Source organism: Tauraco erythrolophus, unplaced genomic scaffold, assembly GCF_009769465.1.
Source record: "Tauraco erythrolophus isolate bTauEry1 unplaced genomic scaffold, bTauEry1.pri scaffold_92_arrow_ctg1, whole genome shotgun sequence".
NCBI classification, from domain to species: domain Eukaryota; kingdom Metazoa; phylum Chordata; class Aves; order Musophagiformes; family Musophagidae; genus Tauraco; species Tauraco erythrolophus.
Genome location: NW_028238659.1, coordinates 7,212 through 18,470, shown reverse-complemented (window position 1 = coordinate 18,470; position 11,259 = coordinate 7,212). Strand labels below are relative to the sequence as shown.

Genomic DNA, 11,259 nt, shown 5'->3' with positions numbered 1-11,259 from the left:
CAGCAGTTATCGGTGCCGTTCGCCTGTCCATGCTCCGATAGTGCCGGGCCAGCTGGCAGGCATCCAGCTCCGGAGCCGGCAGCAGCACGTGCAGCCCGGCCCCGGGTAAACGGGGTGGACTGGACGGTGATACTGGAACACCCAATGCTTCGGCTTCCAGGGCACGGGCCAGGCTACGGCACAGGAGGCACGTTGGATCAGTGATGGCCGTTCCATAATTGCTCTGAGCAGGAGCAACCCCGGAGAGCCGGGGAAGTAGGGAGTGTGCAGGGAGCAAGGGTATTGGCATGATGGTGGTTAAAATCTGGTAAAAATCCCCAGGGAACGTGGCTTCCCCCGCTCTGTTTATGACTCACTTTGTTATGGTTTATGTCGGAAAACAGTGATGGTTTCTTACTCATTACGTGTTTGTGATAAAAGTGAAGTAGCACTGGATAGACACTGTAATTCAATCAAAAATGTTGAAAAAAAGTATTGGAGAGCTGTAGATTCAGGTTACTACGTGTGGTATGCCGGAAGCTCCGGATCCCGCGATGTCGGTCAGGCGTGTAAACAGGAAACCTCCTGCATGCTCCCACGGTAAACATTTACATTTAAATAACCTGAAGAACGGCTCATGTGCTTATTCCTTTTTCCAGTGAAAAGCATTACGTCAGTTTATGAACGTTTGCTGTGAGATCGTGCTTCCCTCAGCCGTCCCGAGTGTGAGGTAAAAGCGACATAAAGCTTTTCTTCTCGGGGAGAAATGAGGTTTTTGGTCGCTTTCCCCCCCGGATCACGCTGCTCCCTTCCTTATTCGCCTACCACACGAGGTGCCCACAAACAGGTAGATGCGGCCCTCGTTTGCCCGGAGATCGCGGCCGTCCCGGGCTGCGAGGCGCATTCCGCGGGCACCGGCATTCCACCACTCCCGCCGCTCCGCAGCCGCCATCTTCACTTCCCCCCCCCGTCCCCGGCTCAGCACACAGCCGAGGGCCGCGGAGGCCATCTTGCGGCCGCTCTGCTGGGGAGCCGGCCCCGCCGTCGCCTAGCAACGACGGTGCGTGGCATGGCGCCGCCGGCGGGAGAGGCCTAGCGGCGGCGGGGCTGGCCGGGGCGGGGGGAGCGGCCGCCGCCGCGGTGGGAGCACACGAGGCGGAGCGGCGGTGGGTGCCGCAGGGTACAGGCGGGGCTGAGCTGCGAGGCGGCCGGCGGGGAGGGGTCTGCGGGGACGAGGGAGCGGCTTCCTGCGGTCTGTGCCGAGACCCGGGCCCCTCGGGCCGCCGGTGCCAGGGTGCTCCGGCTCCAGGCCGGCTGCTCCGAGCGCGCCGGGTGCGTGTGCGTCCAGCCCGGTCCCGAGGCGAAGGCAGCCGGGCGGTGCTGGGCTCAGCCCTCTCTCTTTCCTCCCTCTGCGACCAAATCTGAAAGCACGCGAGGAGGCTCAAAGGTGCAGGTGCAGTAAAAGATCATCCCGACTGAGAAGGGAGGTGTAGCTGAACAATTATGTGTTCTTTTTGCAGCCGTGAGCCGGCCAGCCGTTGTCTTGGCCAGTGCGCATGGAGAGAGCCCTGGGGCTGGGAGCGTGGAGGCAGGGAGAAGAGGGGGAAAAGGAAGGTCCCGAGTCTGTAGGAAACCCGTCTGCACTGGTTCCTCTATTGACAGAACAGTTTTGTGTTCTGACAGCTTGGTAACGGCCTGATCAGCTGTTAAAAAACTGGCACTTTGTCTTGAGTCCATAAATATAAGAATTAAATAACAACTGAGAAACACTCTGAGGCTTGTGGGTGGAATAGATCCAGTAATAAGTCCCACACCAGCAACTTCATGGATGAGAATATGGATCTTGGGTTTGGTGGAACATGCGGTTGGTGGATGGAGGATGTGGGAGCGCTCTTGCACACAGCAAAGCGTAGGATAACGCTTCTCTTTCTCTCGTACATTGTCTTAGTTAATTAAAGAACTATTAGAAGTAGAATTGTTTACATTTTAGGATTGGCTAACACCATGTAATTTTTGACTTATTGTCCACAAAGTATTGCTGCACTGAAAACAGGAATGTGAACTACAGAGGGCTAATTAGTCCAGAGGAAATGTCAGGTGGATGCTGTGAAATGGGAGTGACCCTCTCCGTTCCTGGAGTATGCGGGAAACGTCACCGCAGGTGATTGTGCGGTGGACAAACTTCAAACACAACAAACTGGTGTCATTGCAGTGCGAAAGGAGCACGTGAATTCTGGTTCAGAAGCCAAGATGCAGATGTTAATGCCCGAACCTCAGATTTTTGTGGAAAGAACTCTGGCCCTCATCAAACCAGATGTTGTTGATAAAGAAGAAGAAATAGAGGATCTCATCCTCAAATCAGGATTCCTGATCGTTCAGGTAACAGGCTGCGTTCCAGGGAAAATAACTGCAGTTTATAATTCGGAACGGTATTTAGCTTCACTTTCAGCAGTCAAGCCATTAACTGGAAGCTAGTGTGTCCCAAAATCAATTTGTATTTTTCATGTGTCATCAATCCTGCTGTATTCTGCAAGGATACATTTTGTTGGTGCATGAGATGGAACAGAGCAGACTGACTATTCTGCTGACCACAGGAAAACACCGACTTTGCTAATAAACTCGGATTTGGCAAACACATGGAGCAGATATGTGGACTCTCCGAAGTAACTCCTTGGAGAGTGTATCATTCTGATACCACAGGGTTTCTTACTGTGTTCGTTTGCTGATGGGTGCTTAGAGAATTAATTTAATTAGTTGGTTGGCCAGTTGTGGTCTGATGTATTTTTTATTTCCACTATTTTTAATGTAAATGGGCTTTATGGATAGTTAAATGCTTTAGAAATGTTTCATTTAAATCGGGCTTACCGAGCTTTTACATTTTGGACTGACGTGGTGCCTGGAGCACCGGAGCCAGTCCCTTTGCTGCTTGGGAAGGCTCTGGAGTGTGATTTCCAGCAGGGATTGCGTTAAAAGGAAATTTGCCGTTAGCTGGTAGGAAATGTATTCTGTCAGCCCTCTTTTATGGGGCTCTTTTTATGCTCGGTCTATGAGAAGATTTAAAAAAAAAAAAAAAATTACGATGTGTCAGAGTCGGAGAAATAAAACAGGAGTCGCACTGGGATCGCTCGGAGCCAGGGATACGCCGGGATCTTCGGCGAAGAGGCAGCAGGGCTGCGCCGTGCCGGGCGGGACGCGTCTCCTCGCTTCGAACCGGCGGTTACGACCGGACCGGACCGGACCGGACCGAGGCGGAACCCCCGCCCCGGGCCCGGCGGCGGGGCCGGGGCGGCCGCTGGGGGGCGCTGCTCCCTCGCGCCTGCCGCCGGCGGCGGGGCGCGGCCGGGACCTCCCCGCCTCCTCCTCCTCATCTTCTTCCTCCTCATGCCAGCCGCGCGGCAGTGCCCTCGGCCGTGGCAGCTGGCTCTGTGGCACTGAGCGAGCGATGGCTGGGCTTCTTCATATAGTTTTAATTTTGGTGGTTTGTTTATTATTATTATTTTTGTTATTTTTATTATTTTTATCTTTTTTTCCCTGGAAATGTAATTGTCTTATTCTTATAAACGCCCCTTTTTCACATTTGTTCTTTTTCACTTTCCTCCTTTACCTTTCTGGTTGTTTTATTGACACAAAATGTATCAGAAGACGAGATAAATTAGATTTTTATTTTTTTTTAATTTTAATTCTTTACATCTCTTTTTGTGACTGCCCTGTACCTTCTGATAACCTCCCAGACTTGTCCTGATCCTGGCGACCTGCAGGCTAGGCAGCTACTGCTAGAATCATAAAGCAGGAGTGCTGAAAAATATGAAAAATAAAAATAGCAATGAAATATAAAATATAAATAAATAAAAATAAAATAAAATATAAAAATGTAAAATATTTTAAAAAATAAAATAGCAATGAAAAGTGGCACAGGTGCATAATTAACGGTGTGGCATGAAGAGAACTTGTTTAACAATAGAACATTATGCTGGAGTAGCTGAGTAATTAAATCCTGCCCTTGTAATGCTCTTCACTTTTCCCGTACTGTGCCCTGACTGCACTTTAAGTCATCCAGCAGTTTTAAAATGCTGTGGTTTGTGTAAGCTAAAATCGCATCTTCCTCCAGCAGCCTGTTTGCCCGCTTGATTAACTTGGAAAACTCTTGTTCGTTGTTACTCTGTATCTCGAAGAGGATCAGATTTGGGAGAATCAGATTAGCCTGGGAAGTTACTCTGTGTCTGTTCCCTGGCACTTCAAGATATGTTTGCACCGGAGGAGTGTATCCTGTCTGAGGTAGCAAGCTATCTTAATTTACCAAACTTTTTATTCTTTTTTTTTTTTTTTTACACATTATAGAAACGGAAACTCCAATTAAGCCCAGAGCAATGTAGCAACTTTTATGCAGACCAATATGGAAAAGTGTTTTTTCCTAATTTAACGGCCTATATGAGTTCTGGACCTTTAGTTGCTATGGTTCTTGCCAGACATTGTGCAGTCTCATACTGGAAGGAATTGCTTGGACCATCAAACAGCATAAGAGCCAGGAGAACTCACCCTCACAGGTAACTCTGTGATTGGCCTTGGTGAACTCAGTAGGGTTTTGTCTTTCTCTTAATTGAGATCAGAAATTCTCTTTTCACTCTCTCTTTCCTCTCTCCCTTCTCCCTCTCTCCCTTCTCCCTCTCTCCCTTCTCCCTCTCTCCCTTCTCCCTCTCTCTTTCCTCTTTTTCTCTTTTTTCCCCTCTTTTCCTCTTATACAGATTTGGAGTGGCCTGATATCTCTTCAGTTTTGTACAACATAGCTTTTCACCTTTGGTTTTTAGTATGTAAAGTTCACCCATTTTATGGAGAATGCTAAGTGCATGAACATAAATTTTAGATAGCTACTTATTTTGTTTAAAAACAAAATCAAGCCAATGCCTTGTTATATCTATATCTATATCTATATCTATATCTATATCTATATCTATATCTATATCTATATCTATATCTATATCTATCTATCTTTTATACGCTCTCAGACTGTAGAGATCTGGAGAGGATTTGCAGTTGCCTACCAAGCAGTTATTTCTCTTCTTTTTTAGCTTAAGAGCAATCTATGGGACTGATGATCTGAGGAACGCACTTCATGGCAGTCTCAGCATTTCCTCAGCAGAAAGAGAAATTCGGTTCATGTTTCCAGAAGGTAAAATGGTGCAAATAATACATTGCCAGTCTTTGGGAGCATAATGTCCTTTCCTGTTTTTACTTGTCTCTGTCCGGGTTCTAGATACAATTGGATTTAGCAGAGGTTGGGTTTGTTTGCTTTATGAGAATATGAGTCTCTTTATGTATAAGCTGGTATTTTCTGCTATGAAAGGCATACCAAAATCTATCTGAAGAGTCATTATAGTTGTAGGGATTGCTGCTACTTTTCAGCTCTGTGGTCTGGGAATTGGAGCAGACAAAGCTGGTAAATGAGAGGAAATGGGAAGCTATGACACTCCAGCATGTTTTTTCTGGCACTGTCAGCCCTGAGGGCTCTTACTGGCTTGAGAAGACTGACTTCTTGGGCTCAGGCTGAGTAATTCCTGTTCAACTGTAGCTGGATGCTGACGTGATAGCTGAATTCGAAAGTTAAGTGCCAGAGAAATGGGCCATAGAACCTGGAAAGGCTGGGAGAGGATCTCTTGTTTGTGATGTAACAGTTGAAAGATGACTTTGATCTTTGACATAAAGACAAAAAAACCCCAAAACTTGTCTGTTTTTGTCAACTGCATCAGTTAGTTTAAAAGATGCTGCACTTCCCTTCAAACCTCACGACTTTTAAACCATGTCTCTTCTCCTCACCCTAATGACAAAGCTGGTGAGATTTTTAGGGTCTTCAGAAACCAGTGTCACACTGCAAGAAGGAAGTACTAAGCATGGGTTGTATTATTTCTCTCATACCCCCAATGCATCTTCAAGGACATAGGTTTTCCCCAGATGATCCAATTTCCTCCCTTTTCATAATTGTCTATAATTAGTAAGATGACCTCAGGGACATTGTGAACGAGTTCAGGCAGTTTCTTTGCAGTTTGTTGTGGGAAAAGCTATAAAAAACATTATGTAATATTAACTTATTAAGGAAAACAGCAGCTTGTATATAAACAACCTTGGAAAGAATCAGTCTATGCTCTTTATTAGTCACTCTACAAGCTGCTTTCCAACACCTGTGGTTGCTCTTTCCAGTGATCTCCGAGCCAATTCCGACTGGACAAAGAGCTCGGGATTACTTGAACCTTTATGTGAAGCCTACGCTACTGGCTGGGCTCACCGCGCTGTGTAAAGAGAAGCCAGCAGACCCGATGGTACGTACAGGACGTCAGTAATGTGTTGTGTGCTTTGTGATACCTTCAGTTCCTGTTAGCAAAGTCCCTGGATATAGCAAAGCTGCTCTTTTTTTTGAAAGAGCTGTACTGTTGTGGCTGCCTGCTAACGAGCTAATTAAATAAAGTTTGCCTTTCAAGAAGCTGATTGGTTTGTTACCAGATGAAGTGAGGGCCAGGACTAAATGCAATCAGCCTTGATGGAACGACAGTGACTTCTCTAAAACTCTTTCTAACATGTAGTTGGTACAGATGGCTGGGAAGGTAAATGAGTACTACCATATGATGTCAAATGTAAGTTTTTACTTTATTTACTGTTTCTGAGGTGAGTTTGAGATTAAATAGCTCTTGTACAATAGATACTAAGTGAGACTAGATGCTGCTCACACTGGTAGTAGTTATGCAGTTCAGTAAAATATGATAGAGTTATTAGCAAGGCTGTCTTTATTCTGTTATGTTTAATGTTCTGCCATTGATATGTTTATTTAAATTAATATTATCAATCCTTCTTTAGGATAAGCTATTATTTTGGCTATACAGCATTGATTAGTGCTTCTTTGGGTTGCTCCACAGTTCACCAGGAAAATGAATTGTGATTCTTCTGAGTGGAAACCTATCTTAATAGTGAAACAGACCTACAGAAAATTCTTCTATCTTATTACCCCTTTCTAGTTATCAAGCTGATGCATCTTGCTCTCTTCTCACATATTATTCTTTTTAATCACGGATGTCGTTCAAATTACAGTTCTTCATGGAAAGACTAGAGTTAATTTCCTGTATTTTTTTGTTGGTGTGGTTTTTTTTCAGTCCCTAAACAAAAGTAGCTTGCTTTCATCTAGAAAAAATATGGTAAATGTTTTTTGTGTGCGTAGAGTTCAAGTCGTTCACACTAATACTTCTTTAAGAATGCAGATAATTAATCACTGTGACAACTTACTGGCAGTTGTGGTGGCTTTTACATCATTATCAGGTTTTCAATCAACATTGCATTTTTCTAAAAGATGCCTTTCAGGGAAAAAAAACCTGAAAAATAATTCAGGGGTGTTTCTATGAACTATGTGGTATACATGAGGTCAGATTAAATGTACTTTGTTCCAGCTTTATAACCTGTTCACTTTATCTGTATGTCTGGCACTGTTGCCATAGAAATAGAGAAAACAGAGATGAAGAAGTCTTTTCATCCATGCCTTTGCCCAAAGGCCAGACCAATTGCATCTAACCATTCCTAACAAATGTTTGCCCGCTCTGTTCTTTAGCACTCCAAATGATGGAGAATCTACAGTCTCCCTAGGCAATCTGTTTCAGTGTTTAAATATACTTACTTAAAAAGCTTTCAATGAAACTTAACCTAAATCTCCCTTGCTCCAATTTTAAACCCATTACTTTTTTTTTTTTTTTTTTTTGATTTTACTATGCCTAGAGGACATTGGAGACAAAGTAGTATGTCCTTTTTTTGCAGCAGCCTATTGCATGTTTGAAGAGCATCACCTTTTTTCTTTCTCCTTCAGTCATCTCTTTGCTATATTAAAAACTGATGTTTTTCCTCTTAGCTTAGAAGTCACATTTCTCTAACTAATTATTTGGATTTGCTTCCAATTAATCTCTGCATTCTGAGCACAATTTTCTAGCCAATCGTGTGGTAACTAACAGTAGCTTCATAAAGACTGTGCTTTCCTTCCTTGCCTGTAAGAAAGCGATATGGAGCAATGTCAATAGCTTTACTAAGATGGAAACATGATATTTACTCCTTCTTGCCTGTCTGTAATGTCTGAGACCCTGTAACAGAAGGAAAATTATGTTGATTTGATACTACTTTTTTTCAGAAATCTGTTGGCTATTTCTTTTCAGTTTGTTAGGTAACTTACAGCAAGACTGATGGAATGATTTTTTTGTTTCTAGTATCCTTCCAGGAACTGAAGAACTGAAGTTGGGCTGATTTGACTCTTCTTTTTTAAAAAAATTATTTTTTCTTTCTTTCTTTTTGAAGATAGCATCTATCTACTCAGAAAATACTTACTAGCAGCACAGAGGTGGTCTCAGCCAATTCCCTAAGTAACACAGGATCAATTTAATCAGGCTCAAATTATTCATTTTTATTTTTTTTCCCCCCAAGTAGTCTTTCTAAGGGCTTTTGGGCTTTTGTGTTTTGGGATTCGGGGTTTTTTTTTTTGTTTGCTTATTTTCCATTTCCGTCTTGAGTTCTTATTGTTCTGCTATTGCAGACTAACCTGCGAGAATTGTCATAGTCCTCTACTTGTTGTGTCTTTCTTTGCAAACCAATATTTTTGTACCTGGTAATGAAAGGACCGTGTTGCGTACCTTGCTGGTCTACTATTCTATCAGTTCTTTCACTTCACAGTATGGTATGAAGTTTGTTGTACTTAGCATTCCAGAATCGAATTGTCAACAGCCTTGTGAAGTAAATAAGAATGTGTTAAAAACATCTCTTTACAAGTGAAATCAAGGCAAAGGGTTAATTTGCTTAAGGGCAGGCCAAGACATCGGCAGATGAAGTTAGAACTCCAGGTATTTCTACCTCCCACATTCTTATTGAAGTACAATGTACTGGAAGACTTACAAGGTGAATTTCAAAAAAACCCCACATTTTGGTTTTAAGTTTTAGGTACTATAATGTGATTTCAGTGCAGAAGACTGGCACTTTTAATGAATGATTACTAGATAAAGCATCTGCAAGTGTTGTCAGGAGCAGTATTTCATTAAGCAGTTTCATACGTATTGTACAGCCTATTCCAAAACAGAGCTGATGGGATTGTTTGAAGTGTGGCTCAAATGTTGTTATACGTACACAAAGACAGATGTTGCCAGGAAAAGTTGTCCTCTAAAGGTCAGTGTGAATTGTTCAAAAGCAACATAAGCTGTGAAGATTTAAAAGAACACTTTGAAAAAACCAGCTTGTTTATATGTCCATTTTTTCTGAAAGGTCTTCATTTCACAGCACAGTAGGAGAGTGCCTGTACTGGAGGTTTCAAATAATGTTTTTTATATTCTCCCATACACTTAGTAGAAAACAATAGAAAACTGAAAATATTTGGGTTTTTTGTTCCACAGACTTGGCTTGCTGACTGGTTGATTGAACACAATCCTAATAAACCTAGGCTACAACATCACATCACTGAGGAAGAGCATCAGGGGTGAGAGCTGGAAACCACCTCAAGCATTCCAAGTTGCAGATACACGTTGTTTTCAGTGTATCCCTTGGCTATGCAATCAATGTTATCTGAAGTTAATGTTCCTGGCATAACTACCTGTATCTTCATGCCATGAATAACCTTACACTTAACCAGGATGTAATAGTCCTAGTAGCTTTTCTATTGACGAAGTGAATGTAGAATTGCGTGATAAATTTATGATGTCAGGTGATTCTCAACTGGTGTGACTTAACTGCTGTTTTCCCCATGTATTGTGATTTGTCTGCCTGGGGAGAACAAAATTATTTATATGGGTGCAGATTCCCAAATGACATACTGCTGGCCTGTGCTTTGTGGAACTGAGTTGTGTTTCAGCATTTTTTTAGCAGAGACAAATTCCATTATGAAGGGAGGTACTTGGATGTAACGAATGTAGAAGACAATTACTGGAGGCATCTTAGCAACTCTAGAATTTTATTTGCTGATTACATCACTGAGCTAAGGTCACTGTTGAGGATGATGCACTTGAGCCTGACATATTTCATCAGAATGTAATTTGAAGGACTTTTTGAAGGTACATTGAATGTACCTTTCCCATCTCAGTGGCAAAAGGCACAGTGATTATAAATCAGCCTTTGATTTCCATTAGCAGTCACAAGAAGGTGTATTTTAGTAAAGGACTACTGCAGTCTTCCAACATTTGTTTGAAAGAAAGGTGCTTAATTGGAACAGCTCACTTTAAGGGTGTTTTCTGTGTTCTCCTGCTCTTAAAAGGTGTGCTGATTTCTGTTGTTTTCCTTCTATTGTTGTTTACCCTTGAACTTTAATGTGTTCTGTTTGAGAACTTCAAGAGGATGGGTTAGAGGGCATGCTATTCAACAGGCAACGAGTTAATCTCACACTATTATCTTTTCTAAAGTAACTGTACTGTTTTGGGAGGGGGCGTGAGGCTTTTAAATTTTCTTCAGAGCTGTACTTGTGCTGTTAACTTCAAGCTTTGTATCTTATGGTTTGACTGGTTAGGGTGGAGAAAACAATGTCATTTTCACAACTCTAAAATATTAGTAAGCTTGACTAATACTAAACAAACAAGCAATTTCATAATTTGTTTCATGAAAAAACTTGCTCCCCCAACTTGAATAATTACCACAAACATAAGTCATTTGTCTGTAACATTAAACTTTAAGATAATTGCTTGTCTTCTGAGTGGAATAAACCACTATTGCCAGCCCGGATAATGAACATTTAGAAAACTGGTCCCTAGAGTGCCGAGACATAAAAATCTTGGGACTTTTAGGATAAGGGGGGGAAAAAAAAAAAGCAAGCCCAAACCCTCAAATATGAAGGAAAAAAAAAAATGAGGTCGTTAGAAATACAGTAATACAGATCCGTTTACAGCTAATTTATTTTGCCTATGGTTATTGTCCCCATACGTGTCTGATTGCTCCGATTACAGGACTGTTGCGCTTTGTGGTTTCTTGTCAGCCAAACCAAAAAATTTCTATTTTGAAGATGTCAGAAACTAAAATCCAGTGAATTCACAAGACGTTCTCCTGTATTTTGTTAGTTACTATGGCATTTGCTTACTTATTTTGCTGTCATACTGCTTGACAATAAAGGTCTTCATGTTACTGCTGGAGTTATCAATTTTGCTTTTGTACAGGCCTGTGTTATATTGTACCTATGGAAGATCTTAACTTCCATGGACAGTATGTGGGTCCTTACCAGGAGGGGTAGGAGAAAGGGCAAAAGCAGCTGATGTTGCAAATGTTACCTTTATAACCCAAGCAATATAAAGTTTT

At 42.4% G+C, this 11,259-nt stretch overlaps 1 protein-coding gene across 1 annotated transcript; it reads left to right on the top strand.

Annotated features, from left to right (window-relative positions):
- Positions 1-10,499, top strand: NME5 (NME/NM23 family member 5). Its single transcript, XM_086631085.1, has 6 exons — positions 1-579; positions 2,192-2,358; positions 4,318-4,523; positions 5,046-5,146; positions 6,172-6,290; positions 9,378-10,499. Exons 1-6 carry the CDS (start codon positions 510-512, stop codon positions 9,462-9,464), a joined length of 750 nt encoding a protein of 249 aa, XP_086487211.1. The 5' UTR covers positions 1-509; the 3' UTR covers positions 9,465-10,499.
- Positions 10,500-11,259: the final 760 nt, after the last annotated feature.

Bases quoted from the DNA above. Each gene is read 5' to 3' on its own strand.
- NME5 (XM_086631085.1), top strand. From the start codon at position 510: ATGCCGGAAGCTCCGGATCCCGCGATGTCGGTCAGGCGTGTAAACAGG. The intron at 580-2,191 runs GTAAACATTTAC...GTGTCATTGCAG, and splicing joins ACCTCCTGCATGCTCCCACG to TGCGAAAGGAGCACGTGAAT. The intron at 4,524-5,045 runs GTAACTCTGTGA...CTTCTTTTTTAG, and splicing joins AGGAGAACTCACCCTCACAG to CTTAAGAGCAATCTATGGGA.